General features: G+C 48.5%; 1 protein-coding gene across 1 annotated transcript in view; it reads right to left on the bottom strand.

Annotated features, from left to right (window-relative positions):
- Positions 1-20,652, bottom strand: part of FBXW8 (F-box and WD repeat domain containing 8) — a 104,714-nt gene that overhangs the window by 82,202 nt on the left and 1,860 nt on the right. Inside the window, exon 2 of the mRNA XM_045842421.1 lies at positions 10,367-10,471. Within this exon, the coding sequence (XP_045698377.1) occupies positions 10,367-10,471 (105 nt within the window). The remainder of the gene's footprint in view (positions 1-10,366; positions 10,472-20,652) is intronic.

Raw genomic sequence — 20,652 nt, forward strand, 5'->3', positions numbered from 1 at the left:
CCAACCAAAAGGTTGCTGGTTCGATTCCCACTCAGGGCACATGCCTGGGTTGCGGGCCAGGTCCCCAACAGGGGGCACATAAGAGGCAACCACACACTGATGTTTCTCTCCCTCTCTTTCTCCCTCCCTCCCCCTCTCTAAAAATAAATATTTTCTTAAAAAATGTGAATAATCATACCCCCCCAACAACAGAGCTGTTGTGTAGTTCAAAGAACTCACACAGAAGTACTCTGTAAATGTAATTCTACATATGCCACATACTAACGCAGACCGCTACTGATAGCACTGCAGGACCCAAGCACCTTACTATGAAATTATAGTACTTTAAAGAAGGAAGCCATGAGCTTCCTTGTATTTTAATAAAGAACTTTTATTAAATCTGTCATGGGTTTCTACTTGCCCATGACATGAAAAGCTAAAATTTAATCAAGTAAAAATTAATCAGAATCCAAGAACTCAGCTTGTTTCAATCTCAAAATTTCTAATTTTCCATCACAAGCAAACTATATTCAAAATACTCATTATCACAATACTCTATTCAACCAAAAGCAGGCCCGAGCAGTACCGACCAGCAGAACACTCCGACGGTCCACTGGGGTGCCGGCTTCCTTCACTGGGCTGTGGCTGCCTGCGAGAGCACGCGGGCTCCAGGTGGAGTGCCACGCCGCCCGAGTCACTGTCCCTGACGGCCTGGACGCTCTGCGTGGAGTTCCCAGCACCAGCAGTTAGACCAGGCGGCACGAAGAAGTGCAAGGCTTCTGTCACTTCTCTGAACCAAAGGGTCACACTGGCTCATCTTCCGTGGTTTACAAACTGGATACGTAGGAGGGGCCCTGGAGATCACCCGGGTCCCTCTCCCTGTCGCAGGCGGCTCCTCCCAGCACCCCTGGCCGGTGCGGGCCTCGGGGGAGAGCTGATCTCCCAAAGCAGCCCGGTTCCCTGCAGCTCTACTACAAAGTACTTCCTTCCACCGGTTAGAAAACGGGTTCCATTCCAACCAGGGCCCTGATTTTTGCCCTTTTGAAAAAATAAATCTACTCCCTCTTCCACCTGACAGCCCCTCAAATGGCCGAAGAAGGCCACCCCACTGCCCCGCAGTCATTTCTCCATGGGTCTGAACACTGGCCACTTCCTCCGATGACCTGTCAGAGGACAGTTCCCGCCCCGCCGTCTCTGAACTACCCGAGGGTTTCTGCATCTCCACTGTGCCTCTCCAACATGGCACCCAGGACTAAACAGTCCCCCGCATGTGGACTGTCGAGTGCCAGGAATGGAAGGATGTCACCAGACTCTAATTTGCTACTTCCCTTCACGGCTACCGAGCTAATGGTCCACCCGAGTTTCTGGGGTCTGCTTCATTAGACGTGTGAGGCACACAAAGAGGTGTAAGGGACACCACAAACACCCACGGACTCACCACCCCACTTCAGAAATACAACAGTACAATACTAATGAGGTTAAGACTCCTGTGCATCTCTGGGTTCGTGTCCTCTTCCCCCTGATGGCAACCTCAGTTTGGTGTTTATCGTTCTTCAGAGTCTTTTAAAACGAATTGTAATTAAGTAAAAAAGTCCCCGTCTCTTACTTCTACAGTATTTTTTAAACTAAATTCTCAATAATCTTTCTATCCATTTTGAAGTCCAGCTCACCACACACACACCCCCGCCTTGCATTTCATGCCACCCTTGCATCTCCGTCCTGCCGTCCTTTGCATGAGCTACTTCTCCCACACTCAGATCACCAGCAAAATACAGTCTGCGGGCCTTCACGTCTTTAAGTATTAAAAAAAAAAAAAAGCTAACCAGGACGGGGCTGAGGACAGAGCCTATGGCAAACCACTCTCGCGCTCCCCCCGCTGACGTGGGCCCATTAAGCAGCCTGCCCTGGCGTGGCCACAGCATCAGTCACAAGTCCACGCACCCACACTGTCACCCCACACTTGTCCATCTTCGCCACGACGGCGTCAGGGAAACAGACCCTCACTGATCACAGGTGGTCAGCGATCGAGGACGGGGTGATGGCTCTGTAACGCTGGAGTTCCGGTTTTCACTAGACAGAACACCGTGGATTCATTTTTGGCATGTCTGGTCCACAGCTGAGCCTGTCCGTGACACTGGGTGGTGTCTGCCCATCTGTCTGTGCCAGAGGGGGTCTCGGCACTCGGCAATTGCGAAGCGCAGAGACAAGAACAACATCAGCTGTGACTGAGCCAGGCCACAGCTCAAACGGCTCCAGAGCAGAGTCCTCCTCTAACGGACCCCTGGGACGCAGGGTTAAAGAAGTGTAAGACGGGGCCAACATTCAGGGGTTCTCAGAGGCAGAGAGTGCTAACTAAACACAGGACAATTTACTCTGATCGTTGGGATACAGAAGGCGGTTTTGTAAAAATTGTAAGATGTAAAATGCAGTAAAATGTATGAGATGTCAGTACTGATGAAAGACCCACCGAGGTGCTAGGAGGTCACATAAATATAAATCCTGATTTCACTGCAGAGACCAACACTTCCCCAGGCACGCTCCGCAAAACAGGTCCTCGGGGTGTTCATACATTACCTTCAATAGCCTGACACGTGTTACAAATCTCTAAGAAAGACACAGAAAAAGCTTCATTCCCCAGACTTACTTGGCTCCTGAATACTTCTTACAAGGAGTGTCTCGAAAGCCTAGTGCTCTGCGGAAGACACTCTGGAAGATTCTGAGACGGGTCACTGGTCCATCAGTTAAGACATGTGCAGTGTGCTAGCTACATGCTGCGCGCTAAGACTGGCGATTCTCACCACTTTCCACCGCGATCTGCCAGACTTACACGGATATGTGGTATGTTTTCACGTGAGTGGCTTCCCGTGGGCCAGAGGGAAATGTCTGCTCTCTGCCCTTGCAGTCAGGGTGAATCCCACGAGTGGCCCCAAGTAGGGGACAACCTTCGTCATTCTGCAGTCCAAAACCAGCTACGAGGCTGCATTTTGTCAGATGGGACCACTGAATCATCAGCATTTTAGGAGAATCCCAATCAGTGCTCAGTGATCACAAACCAGAAGATCCCAATTAGGTTAGACATTCTGGATAAGTTTTCACTGAGACCTGAACCGTACAAAATTTCAACCACTTTAAAATGGAGAAACTTCGGAGATTTTCAAGAAGTCTCAAATATATCAGACGTTAAAAACTTTGGAAGCTGAGAACAGATTTGTATTATCAGCTTCAAAGAAAATGCCAGGTCGTTTTAAATGGCACAATCTGAAATTTGTACAACAGGAGTACGGGATGGAAAACTAAGAACAAACAGTTGATGTTTCGGCGCACCATCCCACCACCGACCACTGAATCACCGGGCTTATGCTGTAGAAAATGATATTCAGGATAAGGTTTAAATCCTGGATAACAAACAATAAATCTCTTTGAGGGATTTATAAAAGCTAGAGGTGAGAATTACTTCCAAAAAGGGATCAGGACTGTATCCACAATTAGGTATTAAACGTAGAAATGTGCCAACAATTTCTTTAGCAAACTATAAAAGGAGGGTACCTTTTTTTTCTTCTCTTAAAGGAGAACAAAAATTATGGGCATTAAGAATTTCTTTTAATCCTGAAGGGAAAAAAATCAACAAGAAAAGACCTAGTTAAACTTTCACAAGTAAACTGTAAAGACTCTCACCCAAATGAAATGTAATTGTTTGGATTTCATAAGTTATATTAAATCTAGCAAGTTTACAAGCCTCGATTTTCCAAAGGCCTAATGGTCCTTTTTTAACACACCAAGACTGGAACGGCTCTCCCAGTAAAAGCCCCACTGAGTGAGCCTCAGCTGCAAGAGTCTGCTAATAAAAGTGTCTCCAGCATTTTGCTTTATAGCACCACTGTGAATTGCAGCATTTCAAAAAAAGAAAGAAAAGAAAAGGAAAAAGAAAAAAAAAAAACCTTGGCTCAGAAATTACCTTTATTACCTCCCCTGGATTAGGGTTACCAGGGAGGCCCACGGCAGGGGAGAGCATCGTCGTTCTGGTCACACTTCCATACATCAAGTCCACTTGAGGAGGAACAGACTGTTACCTCAGCTTCCTTCCTCCCCAGTCACTCTGAAACCCACTCACGTTTGCCCTCCCTGTGCCACTGATTCCGGCCGAGGTTGCCAGTGACCTCCAAGTGGCCAGATCCCGTGGTCACCTCTCAGCCCTCCTCACCGGACTCAGGGCAGTATGACCTCCTTCGATCCCTTCCTCCTGCTGGAAAACTCCCACCCCTGCTTCCGGGGTGCCACGTACCGTGTTTTCCCATGTACAACGCGCACCCTCTTTTGTGCGCATTGCACACGGGATTATTATACCCATCGTTATACCACGGTATATATTCATTATGCCCATGTATAATGCACATCCTTATTTTTCCCTCAAAAATTTGGGGAAAACGTGCACATTATACACAACAAATTACAGTACCCTGGGTTTTCTCCCCGGCTCACAGGCAACAGCTTCTCCGTCTTCCCATCTCCTGGGCCTCTGATCACTGTGGTGTGCCGGGCGCAACCCTGAACCCCTTCCTCTAGCCACACTTACTTCCCTGAAATCTCTCCTGGCTTCCTGGCTTCCAACACCATCAATGTGCGGACAGCCTCTAGCTTTGGGTCTTGAGCGCAGAGCTGAACCCGGCACTCACCTCCAGCCTCACATCCAACCACTACTTTCCCCTCAACTCGCACACCCACCGTTTCCCCTTGGAGGGGGCCACCTCGTCCACCCAGGTGCTCAGGCCAAATACCTCGGAGTTCCTGCTGACTCCTCCCCCCCGCCACGCCAGCCCAGGAGCAGTCCCGACTCTGCCTCCTTCTGCTGGTGCGGTCCTGGTCCTCACTGCCACATTCTCTCTCCTGGAGTATCTCAGTGACCTTGTAACTGGTCTCCTTGCTGCCGTCCTTGTCTTGCTACATGGCAGCCAAAAGGATCCCTTCCCAAATGTAAGTCAGACCTTGTCACCCCTCTGCTCGGAATACTTCGATGACTTCCCATCTCATTCAGAGTAAAAGTCCAAGTTCTGTTCACGGATTAGGTGTCTCTCCCGTTCTGACCACGTCTCCTTCTCTGACCCGCTCTCCTCCCAGGTCAGTTTCGTACTGACGCTGTAGCAAACCACCACAGACCTCGTGGTTAAAACAATGGACGTTTATTCTCCTACAGTTCTGGAGGCCAGAAGTCTAAACCAAGGTGTGTGGCCGCAGGGCTGCACTCCTTCAGGAGGCTTTCGTCTGTTTCCTTTGTGCTTCCAGCTCCTAGCAGCTGCCTGCCACCCTCGGCTTGTGGCCCCTCCCTCCATCCTCCAAGCCAGCAGCACCGCCTTTTCTCCCCTCTGGACTCCCCGCTGTTCTCTCAAAAGGAGCACTGTGATTACACTGAACCCACTTGGATAATCACCCCATCGCAAGATCCTCAACTTACATCAGCAAAGGTCCTTTCACCATAAGAGGAACACATTCACGGGTTCTGAGGATTAGGAGGTCAACATCTTTCGGGGGGATATGATTCAGCCTAGCACAACCTAGGCTCTGCGACCTGCCCGCTGCCCCCAAACACAGCAGCAGGTGCACTCGGCGCAAGGCCTGTGCACTTGCTACTCACCTCTGCGGAGACCTGCACAGCGTTCTTGCTCCCTCCTTCGGGTCTTTGCTCAAAGGCCACCTTGTCTGTGAAGGTTTCCCAAGCCACTTAAAAGTGGCCCCCAGCATCACCTCTGCTGTCTGGTTTTTCTCCACTGCAGTTATCACCATAAAGGGCAAGCTTTCAGAGGGACAAGGGTTTCTTTCTTTGTGCTTTGTTCACTGCGGTACTCACTGTGTAGGACATTACATGGCATACAGTAGGCCCTCTGTACATAACTCAGTGAAAAGAGTAAGTCAGTTTTTTTTTAATTCAACATTTTAATAAACTAGATTGCTTGTATTTTCAAAGGTCAGCTTCTGGCGTGTGCTGCCCTCAGCAGGCCCTGACTTTCTTATTCAAATACAATCTTTTATGCTGTGCTTTTTTTTTCTGTGAAACTTTAATATGGAAAACTTAGCAAAAACACAAAAGTAAAGTGGGCAGTATAAAGAACTCCCAAGTACCCACCACTCAGCTGAAACCATCATCAATACCGGTTTGCCACTCTCATTTCAACCAGCCCCTCCCTTTCTTTCCAGAGCTCTTTGCTTTTTCACAAGTCCTGTCTAAAGGGGGCAGCCACGGCAACCTGGCGGAGTAAAAGGAAACTCCTCAGGATGCTTGGGTCCCGAGCCTGCGCACAACTTCTTGGGAGAGAGAGAGGTCCGGTGGAAGGTGAAAGTTAAGAACTAAGGGACCCCTGCCAGCAACAACGGTTCTTCAGAATCATTTCTGCTATGAAAATCAATTTAGCTGCACTTGGCTATGGATTCCTGCTTTTAAAGACTTCATTAAGATCTTTAACCATAAATCCTCAGCTTTTAGTTTCTCCTATTTGGACATCTGGGAAGATCATAAGATCACATTTTTCGTGAAACCTGAAATATCATTACCCAACATACTGGCTTTAGTTCCAGAATCACTTACTTATTTAGATGACACCTACTTCCTGCTCACCAGTTTGTTCCTAAATCTTAGGTCTGTGACCTCTGCACCTTGCCTCTTTTTCTCTGTTGCCCTCTTTACACACAATTTTCCACCTTTTGTTTGAAAAACACAACAGTGTTACCTACGCAGCTAAACTTCTAAAATGACACATCAGGAAATACACGTAACTAAACTGCGTGTTAAAAATGCGACTTTAAAGAGACTCGTAGGTAAGGGGAGCAGAGACAGGGGACAGGGAAGGAGGTGACTGTGGCTACAGGAAGGCAGCCCAGACAGCCTCGCTGGTGAACGCTCCGCACCTGCACTGCGGCCACATGGCGGAGGACTAAACACACACACACACAAACAAGAGCGTGGAAAACTGGTGAGACGTGCACAGGCTCTGCGGACCACGCCAACGCCAGCTTCCTGGTGTTCCTATTGCTCCTCCAAAGGAGAAGGCCCAGGGAAGTGTATGCAGGGACCTCTCAGTATTATGTTTTGCAACTTCCTGTGAATTTATAATTATCTTAAGTTTGGTTTTTTTAATGAATGTTGAGCCCTGGCTGGTGTGGCTCAGTGGACTGAGTGCCGGTCTGCAAACCAAAGGGTTGCTGGTTCGATTCCCTGTCAGGCACATGTCTGTTGCAGGCCAGGTCCCCAGTAGGGGAAGCACGAGAGGCAACCACACACTGATGTTTCTCACCTTCTTTTTCTCCCTGCCTTTCCCTCTCTCTAAAAATAAATCAATAAAATCTTTAAAAAAGTAAATGAATGTTGGTAAATACCTAAAAACCTCTACTCCTGAGAATTATTCATGCCGTAAACAACAGCACACTTACCCTTCTCATAAAAACTAAACAATTGCCTATTTTTGAAATCAATAATTTTGTAATTATTATTCATTTAAAAATATCACCCCTTAAAGTGCCAGGAATCCTGTGGGCACACGTGATGAAATGACCACGACATCATAAACGGAAGATGGTAAAGCTGTTCGATGCACTGCCCAGTGAGCAACTTGGCTTACTAAAAGACGTACTGTTTCCAAGACATTTCAGTTCGGTACACTCCCACAGAGGTACTAAGTCCCCGGAGGGACAACTATTGACAGCACGGAGCTGGAGAGGTCAGCATCAAAAGCACGCAGGGGTCACTAACGGGGTGGGGCTTTCTGTTGGAAAGCGGAAAGCCTCACATCGCAGAAAGAGAGGGGATGCAGAAAGGCCACCAAGTTGGAGCCAAGTCGGTTCTCGAGCATCGAGCATCGTCTGTGGCATAATCAAATCTCCAAAGTCCTCCCCGCTCGGGGTTCCTTCCTATGAGCCAGTTACCATTTTGGCCTAAAGATCTAAGCAAACAGGTTTTTTCTAAGGGCACACATACCGTCCGCGGAGCCAATTCCACATAACTGGCCCGATTTCACTACAGTCCCGAGGTGGCGCCATTAAAAGAGAGACAGAGCGCGAGACAGAGAGTGAGCCCCTCTACAGTAAAGTCATAAAGCAGCAGGACAGTCCACTCAACAGAAGGACTTCTTCCCTGTTTCAAAAATAAAAACACCACGAGAAACAAATGAAAATGCTACTTATCTTTGTTATGTTGTGGTTTTATTTTAACGCTTGGGAAAAAAACAAAGCCAATTCTAGCAAGTACTGGCCATCCATGGTCATCTTCATGTAACAGCTCTTAGGGATTCTGTTTAAAATATATTCTATTCTTATACACGTGCTCTAAAAGTGAGGTTTTAAAAAAAACAAACCCAAATCCAGCTGGCCAAAAAGGGAAGAATTCTGGTGGACAATTGGACCACTGTGTCGCAAATTACACTGTTCACACCTGCAGAGTAATCTCAGCAGCAGAGCCAGTCCCCCCTGAAATGCAGCCCCATTGTGCCCAGAGGAGGATCTCCTCTTCCACGAGATCCTATCTGTCGCTGATAAACCCTCTGGATGAGAAAACCAGCAGCAGATGTGAAAACCACATGGCCCTCTACAAAGCGAGAGAGCAAAAAGCAATGTTAAAAGAAAAGATTCCTTAAACAGCAGCTCCCTATCAAGAATGAAGATTTTATCATCTAATGCTGACTCTGTGGAAAGCAGCGAGCTATCAGCCCCTGTTCCAAGACTCCAGCTCACAGGATCAGGCTGACATCCAGAAGTTGGACTCACTCAGCTACACCCTTGTTTTCAACTCTTGGGAACAGGGCCAAGGTGTAAAGTTAGAATATAACAAATGCCGTTTGCAGGGGAAAGAAGACGACAATGCAGGTACTCTTACTCAGTGTAACTGATAGGCTCTGAGCGCGGTTTACACTCCAGTGCATTTTTATTTAGTGAATTTTAGCCTTTGAATAATTTCTTCCATAATTTCCCAAAGATTTCTACTCTCTGCATCAAAAAAAGACTTGCCAGCATCCCCACTGAAGAGATACTGTGGCAATCAAGAATACTGAAAATTTTTTCAAATTCTTATTTAAGTGGAAAAATAAAGGTTGGGGCAAAAATATGTTTAAGTTGTGAATACACAAAACCCAGAGTTTTTTCTTGTATTATTATTTATTAAATGTTGTATTCTTTTCCATACAAAGAACTGTAAGCCTGCTCTTGCCCCATCCTGTAATTTTGATTAAGCAAAACACTTCATAAAGAAATAGCATGAAAGCAAAAACCCTCTCAGTTGTCCTGTGTTGTGTGTGATTTCACTGAACTGCCATAGAAATAGCAAGCTCTAGACTCTCAACGTGGCTACAGTCTTCACCACTCCCTAACTGCCTGAACACTTTTAACTTCACGTTCTTGGTGGCACTTGGGACTGCAGCTCTCCTACCCCTCAGTTTTACCAAACCCTTTCTTTGGAAGCTCTAGACACGTGTGTAAAATCATTCTATAATCCAGAGGTGGGAAGTGGCAACCACCAAGCAAATTCATTCTTTGGCATTAGATGGGCAATGGATATTCCAGTGTCCTCTGGGCAACACGGCTGTCCGTGAAAAGCCAGTGGTTAGCAATCATATACACATTTAACTTGTGAGAAATTATACGCTCGTCCCCAAAAAGAAAAGAAGAGACTAATTTTAATGGCCTAACCCCTTGCCTCTCAAAACATGGCAAAGCCACACTGGCACCACCTGGTTAGAAATACAGATTACCGGGCCCCACCCTGGACCTCCTGAGAATAGATTTGCATTTTATCAAGATCCCCTGTGACTCTCGTGCACAATGAAGTTTGGCCCAGACGCTACCTCCCACCGCTCCGCCCGGCGAACGTCTGCCCCAGAGCGAGCGTGAGACGGGCGGCACTGGCCTGCGATTCCCTGGGGGGTCTCAGGTCTCACGTGCCTCGCACCTCGCTGAGTGGGCTGCTGGTGTTTAAAGGGTAATTTGGACTATACGCCTAAAACATGACTTCACTGTTCTGTCCCCAGGTTGACCCTCAGCTCCCAGCCCAACGGGCCGGCTTGAGTAAACCGAGGGCTCGCACCCTCGCGCTGAACACGGGGAGGACGGTAGCGGCTCAGGCTAGTTCAGCACAGAGTGGTCAGCCTCGCGCACGCAGCCCCAGGCCAGCCACGACTCAGACCGCGGGGAGAACGGAGCTCCTGAGCAGACGGTCACAGACGGACGAACGCCAAGTGCCGACGTGGAACAACTCTTAGTTCAAGGCGCCTTCCTTCAAGGAAAGCTGCTACCCAACCCATTACTTCTTCAAAGCTGGTCACTCCGTAAGGAAATTTCTGTTACGGAGGAGCTCCCTATGCTTTAATTACATACGTAGGTAAATCTGGCACATCGGTTAACAGCAGCTCACCTGCGCACACCTTCCCAGGTCTCTCCTGTCCAGGTACTGAAATATATTGATTGCCAGTTCATACGGCAGCTGGATATCAAAGAAGGGCACGTCGTCCATTTCATCCTGAGGACAGAAAGGGAAAGGAAATGAGCTCACAGGTCTGAATGTGGAAATGCTCGTATTTCCAGGCCCTTTAAATGACCAGTGACACCCTCAGGCAGCAACGGGAGCGCTATGGTGCATCCCAGGAGAAGCCAACCCTTCTCACAGTTCGGCTGAGCCCACAGAACTCACTCAGAACTGGACAACCACTCTCAGTTCTCGACCGCCCCCCAAGTCCACCCCCACATCCACGTCTGAAACCCACAAGACCGTTTCCCACCATGCCTCACAAGGAGAAGCAGTGCCATCGTACAAGTTGGGGTGTGCCAGGTATCTGGGTGGAGGTTTGGGGGGGCCTCCTGGCTTCTAAGGCAAGGTGAGCGGCAGGCAGCCAAGAGAGCGAGCCTTGAAATCGGGGAGGCCGTCAGCCCCCTCAGGACAGCTGCTGCCACCCCACCAACCTGGAAGGGGTGAGTACCCCACCGCCACAGGAGAAATGCTGACCCGGGTCACTCAAGTGTTTTCATCAGGAAAAGGGGAATAGGGCCGTGAACATGAGCAAAAAGCAAATAAATGAAATGCTGCTCTTGAGTGGGGCGAACAGCATCCCGCCGCGGCCGCCGGAGAGGCGCGAGGTTCCCTAATGCACTCGGGGGCGCACACCGGTTAACCTGAGTGAGCCAGTGCAAACAAAGCAGTTCTTCTTCGGTGTCATTTATTAATGCAGAGAAATTAGAGCTCGTCTGCCTCTGGATAAGCAATTAGGGATGAGGTAACAGGCTTCATTGGAGAGATAAGGCGGTCACAACGATCCTGGTAGCACAAAGAAATGTGAGTGTGAGACAGAAAAAAACCCCAAGCGTGCACACGCGCCCTCCACCTGCTCCCAAACCCACCTGCCACTGCTCGCTCCGGAGTTTGCATCTGCAGAGCTCTGCCAAGCAGCGCTCTCTGTCCCAACAGAAATTGCTTAATAAAATTCATCTTTAATAAGCTTTGACTGACATCAGTGACTTTCTGGTTGCAAACAAATGACTAATTCATCACTCAAACACAACACTCATTTATGGAAAGGGTGAAGTCTCAAAACTGAAAGAGTCTCAGCATTTTTAAGACAGTGTGGGCACAACTTTAAACCCTACCAAGACTCAAGGCACAGATTTTTCTGGAATCGTGGTTTCCATTCTTCTAGGAGTCTCGGGGCTAGAAGATGATCCAGGGCACAAGAAGGAAATGTATTTAACTACAAAAACAGTGCGAGTTAAGTGTGAGGGCCAAAAAGGACCTCCAGGGGGGAAAAGAGTAAGAGATGACAGCTTGTTGTGGGCAAAGAAGGAACAGGATGTTAAGTCAAGAGAGAAATGTTGGCTGTGGGGGGGGGGGGGGGAGGAACAGGGGAAAATCTGCACGTGTAACTGGAAGACAAAGGGGTCCTTGCCTAAAACAACAGTGGGGAGTCATCGGTCTCATGTCGGGCTCCGTCCTCTCCCACAACTAATTGGCTTCACTCGCCAAGGAAATGTGGCATCACTCTCTCTAGCCCAGATGCACTTGAGACCCCTCAACACGACCCTGGAGGCCGTCACAGGTGATGGGCGGGGGGGGGGGGGTGTCCCAACGAGGCGAGACTATCATCTGCAAGCCCGTGCTTCCTCTTTCAGAGTCTCTGAGCACAGTGAGATGGAGAAGCCCACCTCGCCTATTCACGGAAGCAGCAAGAGAAAAGCGCTCCCTATCCTCAAACAAGCGGAATAAAGGCAAAGGAAAGCCTGGGCTCGTGCAAACTGAACTTAGCTTTTCGCTGCTAAGAAGCGTGCCAAGCTCTGCTCTCTTCCGCCGGGCGCCCCGGGACTCACTCGCTGTAAACTGGAGTCTGGACCTGACGCTGCTGTGAGCTGCTGTGAAGAAGCACGAGAAGTCGCCTGTCGCGGGCTATTCTGGTGCGGGGAAAGTCGCAGTTCCGGGGGCGGCAGCCTTCCCTCCCCTGCCTGTCGGGGGGACCGATTCTCTCGTCTCACCCTGGAATCCAGCGCCCCTGCTTCAGCGGACCCCAACCCTGCCATCGTGCCCTGTGATCCCGACCACCGATATCTCAGGGCGCGGCCCAGCACGGGAGTTTGCAGCCAAGATTCACACTGAGGACGCTGGCTCTCCCACCTGACTAGCCCCGAAGCCAGGCTACATGCATCCGAGCCTCAGCTTCCTCAACTGCAAAACAGACGTGACTCCCCTACGAACGAACAGGCACGTCATCAAACAGAAAATGCGACACGACAGGGCAGAGCCGGCACAGGTGTCAGGGCTGAGCGTGCAATCACAGAGGGCTCACACTGCCACTTTCTCTCCTTCGGTGGCACTCCAGCCCCTTTCCCTTGGACACGTGTTTGTTGACTAGGCTGCCCTTCCACACGACTCCCACGCTGCCTTGCTGTTCACCCCGAACCACCTCCCCAGTCCTGCTATAAGCAGCTAATTGGCGGTAACAGTGGGAAGGGGGTGGCACAGCAGAGGCACGGTCTTCCTGGGTCTGAATCTGAGCCTGCCCGCACCACAGGTCTTTCCCGAGAGGCTTCTTAGAAAGAATTGTTGATTTTAGCCCTGGCTGGTGTGGCTCAGTGGACTGAGTGCCGGCGTGAGAACCAAAGGGTCACCAGTTCAGTTCCCAGTGTAGGGCACAGGCCTGGGTTGCAGGCCTGGTCCCCAGTTGGGGGCGCGTGGCAGGCAACCACACATTGATGTTTCTCTCCCTCTTTCTCCCTTCCCATCTAAAAATAATAAGTAAAAACACTTTAAAAGTAACTAAGTAAAAAGAATTGTCTATTTTAAAGGTTGTACCACAGTAATAACTACAGAAAGATACACTCTCATGCACAGCAGCTGAAAGGGGTGCAGCCACCCGGGTGCCTGTGACCGTCGGGGGGTTACGGCTCCCCGACCCCAAGGAGGGGAGAGGCACCACGCCGCTCTGTTAACGCACCAGTGGTTCTGGACCATTTATTAGTTCTGAAGGGCGACAGCTGCTTCGAAGCTTTGATTAAAATTATGTAAACACCAACATTACAAAATCAAACTTTAAAAAAAAATCGCTGGGCTCTTCAAATTACAAATGATGGTCAATCTCCGAAAAGATCGAGACCCAGGCTTTTACGTAAACAACCTTCCCTGCAGCCGCCAGGGTCAGGGAACCACAGGAAAAAGGGGCACAGATACACTAAAGGAGGGTCTACGTTTTAAGACACGGGCAGACCCACAAGGTCAGGAGGCCAAATGCTGAAGTTTCGTGTGGAGCACTTTCCGTCTTTTTGGCCAGACGGTCCATCAGCGGCCCCTGCGGTGGACACTGCAGCAGGCCACTCGTACCACCTCCCCAGCCCCACGACGCTCCTTCCTCAGGCACCCAGAATGCTGCAAGCCACGGGCTCACGGCTGAGTCCCCCCTCAGGCACCGTCCTGGGCCCAGCAAGCGGCCTCGTCCGAGGCTGCGTTCCCTCCTGGAGGGCGGTCCACACCCAGTAACTTGCCCGTGCCTAGACGCCACGGCCTGGCCCCCTTGCCTCCGTTCGGGGCCTCTCGGAAAGGCCAAGCTACCACCTGCACATAAACCTCCATCTCGGAGCCCATTTCATAAAAACCCGACCTTCGTTCCCTCGAGGCGACAGACACATCCACAGCAGTAACTGTGCGCAGCAGGTTCCCAAGGGGTCTCCTGCGCAGCCCCGGGAACGTCAGGTGACGCGCTTCCCTCTCCGCCGCTCACGGAGACGTAAGGCGTGCAGGTAAAGCAGTCACATCACCATACCGCAAAAATCCCCAAACAAAACACTGGCGCAGCTTCAAGGGTAAGCCAATCATTCATAAACTTCGCTTTGTTATCACTGGTAATGTATCACTTGGGAAATACCTCACTAAAAATTGAAGTTATGAGCACGTTGGACCTTGTGGTTGGAAATGCAACTCTTTCATAGGCACCCGTGACTGGACGGAAGTCAGAGCCACGTGACGGGCAGGAGCGCTGGCCCCGTCACCACGTTTGCCCGAATGGCAGCAGCACAGTGCCTGAAGCACTGGCCTCGGTACTTCCCACGGGTCACGAATGTGAGTGAGAAATGTTACTTCCCACCAAGGTGTGCAGAAATGCCTTGTAGTATGTAAAAGGTGCTACCGGACTTCCACCCAGGCTGCCGTGGGGCCCAGCCGTCCGAGAAGGTACGGGCCACGCTGACCAAGTCTCTGCTGTACTGGCTTAAGGACACAGAAATCGACAAGATGACATTTCAGAAGAAAAGATATTCCACAAGAAAGAGATTAAAGACACTGGAAATACTACTACAGGAAAACTTGGTCACGCTATAAAAATGCCAATGTGATGAAAATGTTTAGAGAGAATAATTTCATAGTAATAGCCCAAGCAAAGTAGGAAGAGACAGATTTATGATCCAGAAGACCAATAAATTCAAAATGCTAACATTTCTAAAACTTAAGGAAAAACATCTCTTTAGTAATATATTGTACGAGGTGACTTTTAATTCCTTAATGGCGCAGGTATGTGTTCTCTCTCTCTGCTCATGACTCCTGTCCCGTGTTACACATCAGAATGATCTGTGGAGTTACAAAACTGCCCATGGTCTCTCAGACCTTGGCCCCAAATTTCCGAGGGTGGGCTCAAGCATCTCTTCCTCAGAGACCCTCACACATACTAACAGTTGAGAATCACAACCCTAAATTATAGACAGATATAAAAATCAATTCTTTCTCAACCAAGACAAAAAAAAAAAAAAAAAACAAAGAAAGAAAGAAAAGAAAACCCACAAAGGGGTCAAGTTACTTTGTTAATTCAAAGTCAGTGAATACTAGATTTTCCCAAAGTCTACTGGACTTACTCCAAAAATGCTAAGAGAAATTGCAAATAGATCCCTCCCGAGGGAGGCTGATTTGTACTCCTATGTGCTAATGTAAGACTAATTCTGTAAATGGATTGGTTTTGTGCCTTACTGTTAGAAATTCAATCTGGCTTCTCTTGTTTAGTGGAAGAAGGGATAATTACTCAGAGCCAAACCAGTAAAAAGTGAAGCAACTGACTTCGGTTTAGTTCCCAGTGTATATCTCCAGGGCAAACAGAACACTCAAGACCTCTCTAGGTGGTGTTTAAGAGACTGAGAAAAGCACCTCAAGTTCAAACAATAGACATTTAATAACAGTTCTGCTCAATCTGTGACTGAAAGGAGACTGTTTTCTACAGGAATTTATCTCAGCCTCCCAGATACTGCAAAACCTGCATCGGGCACAGCCACAGGATCTCAAGCAGAGCAGACGAGTTCCAGCTTTGCTGTGTCTTCTTTAAAGGAGAAGAAGTTGGATGGGGGCGGGGAGCGGGGCAAGGGGGCGCCTGAAACACTGTCAGACTAAATAGGCATTCATTTATTTATGCAATCCCAAATTTGTCCCAAAATTCATGTTGCTTTTTTTTTCAATAGAAAGCAGGAGCTCCTGAACAATGACAAGAGATTTTTCTTTTTTCTATACTTCCGAATTATCTACATCTTTTTACAATGAGCATGTGAATGTGATCGTTTCACTGACAAAGAGAAGCAATGCATGTTTTTTTTTTAGATAGGTTTTTATGTTCAAATCACTATCCAAATTCAGGGCCATGCCACTGTGGGGGAGGGGGAGGGAAAGTACTGTTAACAAGTGTATGAGAAATGAGGTCTACACTCAAAGAGCTAAAATCTTTTACAAAGATAAGTCATGTCCTGGATGGTGTGGCTCAGTGGATTGAGTGCCAGCCTGTGAACCAAAAGGTCACTGGTTCGATTCCCAGTTGGGGCACATGCCTTGGGTTGCAGGCCAGGTCACCCATTTGGGGGCATATGAGAAGCAACCACACATTGATGTTTCTCTCCCTTTCTTTCTCCTTCACTTCCATTCTCTAAAAATAAATAAATAAAATCTTAAAAAAAAAGATTAAGTCGTCATTCATGTAAAATAGAATAAAATCAGGAAATACAAAAGGCAATATAAATGGACCCCTCAGGTACTCCAAAGTTCATTAGTAAGTCAGCTAATTAGAACTTAGGAATCATTTTTCCAGAGAAACAATGTTGTACAGAATGGTTAAGCTCCCAAACAGCCCACAGCAGGCCTATTTATCTCTGAACGTTTAACCTGATCCCCGTGCCCAGCTATGACAGAGAGCAAGAGGCACTCAATACATTTCTGTTGATTGCATGTATGGATGCTATAACTGAACTACAACACTACAGACTCTAATCAGAATAGTGCCTTGTACACAATAGGTGCACAATAAATGTCTATGGGATTTATCACTTTTGTATGGGCTTTCCAACTTTCATTCGCCACCTACTGGTATGACTCCCCTAGGCCCTCTAGCCAAAAAACGCCAATCTAAAGGACTGGGGAAGCAAGTGCTGGGGCATCCCAGGAGGCGGGACCCACTGAAGAGTGCAGGAGCAGGCAGAGGGGGCGGGGCCTCTGGTTCCGGAGCTCCCTGTTAGTCTAAGCTGGGATCAGAGGTCTGAGATCCAGGAAGCAGAAGTCAGAGGGAGGAGGGGCTCCCTCGTCAGAACTTGGGTCTAGTATGGGTTTGGGATTTGTTTGTGGAAAGAGTAAACAGTTTCATGTCAAAGGTCTCAAGTTCTCCAAGCACATTTCTACCAACAGGATGGGCTGTATAATTTGTGAAAGCCATTGTAAAACAAAAACGTGGAGCCCCTTGTTTAAAATGATTAAAAGTTTCAAGATGGCAACAACACAGCATCAAACCAAGCACAGGCCCCTTCTGACCCTGGGGCGCTGTGTGATGACACCGGCCCATGAAGCCAGCTGGCCCTGGCGGCCACAGGACCTCCACACTCAGGCTCTGTGCCTAGAAGCCCCTCCCCCAGGTCCCTGAATGCCCGCTCCCTCCTCTCCCGGAAACGCCACCTTTCCCAGGAAGGCCTTCCGGGACAGCACTCTAAAATCACAGCCCTTCACAAACTCATGCACACTGTATCCCTTCTAGCTGCTTTACCTTTCCCGAGACCACTTCACGTCTGACAATTATTTGTTGGTTTTCTCTTCTCTTCTTCCCTGCCATGTAAGTTCTATAAAGGCACAGATTTTTTTTTCCATCTTGTTTGCTGCTATATCCTCAGTGCCTAGAAAAGCACCTGGTACTAAGAAGCCACTTAGCGAATATTTAGGAATGAACAAACGAAGCCCAAACTGCTTCAAGCAGTGGAAACTTCCAACAAAGAGATGACTTAAGTTACAAGCTGTTCTAGGATACACAGGGCCTGTTTCAAAATGTGCCTAAGCAGAGACCCCCTGCTCATTCATAGCAGGAAAAAACAAATAAACGGCACTCACAACAGAACTTTTTAGTTGGAGAAACGGAGAAGGAAGAGAACTCTGAGCTAGAGGGATCGGGGAAGAGTTAACACAGGGGAGAAAATTCAAGGTGAGCCTTAAAAGGAAGGCAAAGAAGAAGGGAAGTCTCTCCAGGGACAACGCACAAGTTCGCATTGGATTCCACCTGTCTTCTCGTTTCACACTAGAAAGTTTCCTTGTTTCTGATTCAAACACAGAGGTCAAGCCGTCAGGCCGATCTTGCTGACAACAGAGGGAGGCTCTGATGAACTAAATGCTGGCACGGTGAGCAGTAAATACCGGCCGGCAGCATTAGAACTTGTATGAGGCCGGGAAACCCACATCGTAACTTGGAGAATGCTCTGAATGTCCCCAGGGGTTCCAACAACCGTAGGGCCTCTTTACAAGATTCCTGCCGGAGGCAGCGATCCTGCCCATGTTGCTCCACCTCGACAACTGCAGATGGGCTCCGACTGCACGAAGTCCAACGGGTGAAAATACGAGAGTAAGATGACAGACCCTGCCCTCCGGGTTCCCAGTACAAGACTCGGGGAAACAGGGGCTTATCAGTGATAACTCTTAGCAAGAGAAAGTGAAATGAACTCTTCCATAATACTAATGATAATAACAGCACCAGCTTAAATTTACTGGTCACTGACTATACACCAGGCTTGGTGCTAAGAATGTCCCATGTCATTCTTATTCACTACCTCGTCACAAAATAGGTACTAGCCTCACCTCATCTGGCAAGTAAGGCAGAGGGCATTAACTCGCCCACGGTCAAACAGCTAGTCAGCAGCAGAGGCTGAATTTGAACTCGGGCCTGCCTGACCCTGGAGCCAGGACTCAGAACCAGGGCTATCCTGGCCCCATTAATGTAATCCTTTCAGCTAGAAGAGGCAAGACTGTAGGCTTCCAAGGCCAGGAAGTGTCTATTCTGTTTACTGTTGATTCCCCAGCACCTGGCTGATCAAAACGTGTATGTTGGATGATAGAAAACACATACATTAACCATAGTTTGGTATTGCATAAAACATCCACTTAAAGTGGGCATCTTTCCCCTGGCTGGTGTGGCTCAGTGGGTTGGGGAATCATCCTACAAACCGAAGGGTCACTGGTTTGTTTTCTGGTCAAGGCACATGCCTGGGTTGCAGGCCTCTGGGGGCGTGCAGGAGGCGACTGATTAATGCTTCTCTCTCATGTCAGTGTTTCTCTCCCTCCCTTCTCCCTCCCTTCCCCTCTCTCTAACAATAAATAAAAATCCTTTTTTTTTTCAGTCGGCATCTCTTGTATCCACTGTCCAAAACCCATTCCCTCTGCTTTCAGGAAACCACCCCACTCTTATTCTCCATCCACATGGTTCAGTCTCCCACGTAATGCTTGCTATACATGAGAACCCAGCCACGAAAGAGCACGCGCTGAATCTACTTACGTAGTTCAAAAGCAGACAAAGGAAAACAAGGCGTCAGGAGTTGGGTGAGCGGTGACCCATGGCATACGCCTCACTGTGAACCAGCACATGCGAGGGTTCCGACAGGCTGGTGATACTGTTCTCTTATCTGGGTGCTGTTTACACAGACACGCATGCCTGAAAATTCATCGTGCTGTACATTTAAGATTCATACTCTTCAGTACAGAGTTTGATTGTTTTTAAGAAACTTCAGAAGTCGAAAACCAAGGCCAACCGGATGGCCATGTTTCACAAACACGGTTAGGTATTTTTCTTGGGGGATATGAGACAGACAAATTCTACACTACAATATTCAACACGATAAAAAGAACAATAGCCACTATGAAACAAATCGTTACAGAAGCAGGGCCGGAATCTGGGAAAAGGGCACAACAGAACACCTGATGAACAAGGAAAATGAGGCCAAATGAGCAACCCCGAGCCTGCTCCACTCATCTGCATCGCCAGCCTGGCCCTCGTGGGCTTGGAGGCTTACGACCAATGAATTACGAATCCAAGCCTTTTCTATAAAGATTACCATTTCTCAGACTTAAAATACCGGATTTACTGCCCCTAAAAAAAAAAAAAAAAAATCAATTACCTCCCTAATGCTCATCTGTCCAATGGGGTTAATAGTGGCCACTGGAGAGGGCTGCTGGGAGAACTGAAGAAGATAATGATGTCCCTAAGCCTGTGAGACAGTACCGAGGAGACAGCATGGAAGCACACACAATGAGTTACTGCTTTATTTATAGCAGCATTACTGATGATTGCAAAATACTAGCAATAAAAGCAGAGGTGCCTCCAAGGTAGGCTACTGCCCATAATGGACCAGTGCCCAACGTGGCGATTCTGAAGGAGGCAGAGGTCACAGGCGCACACTCCAGGCAGGCTTCCACTACCTACCTGAACAACTGAGATTCTGGCTTGCCCCCGGAATCCTCCGGCAGGCAGGCCCCTCCCACTTTTAGAACACTTCATTCAGGATTCCACTATTCTGGTATAAGGCCTACCCCTCACGAGTGTTAGGGCTGGGGAGCCTTGAGAGTCAGGCCCTCCAGCCAAAGGAAGCTGTGCAGCAGAGAGTATCTCAGACTTGCCCGATTATCCCGGCCACCAGGTTTCTGGGCACCTCCTCCGGAGAGTGAGGCAGCAGGTCTGGAGAAGGGCCAGAACCTATATATTATTTTAAAGATTTATTTTTAGAGAGAGGAAAAAAGAGGGAGAAAAAGAGAGAAAGAAACATAGATGTGTGAGAGATACATCTATCGGTTGCCTCTCACATGCCCCCAACTGGGGACCTGGCCCGCAACCCAGGCATGTGCCCTGACTGGGAAGTGAACCGGCGACCCTTTGGTTCACAGGCTGGCACTCAATCCAC

Source organism: Phyllostomus hastatus, unplaced genomic scaffold, assembly GCF_019186645.2.
Source record: "Phyllostomus hastatus isolate PE091 unplaced genomic scaffold, TTU_PhHast_1.1 phas_contig_1162, whole genome shotgun sequence".
Classification (NCBI taxonomy): domain Eukaryota; kingdom Metazoa; phylum Chordata; class Mammalia; order Chiroptera; family Phyllostomidae; genus Phyllostomus; species Phyllostomus hastatus.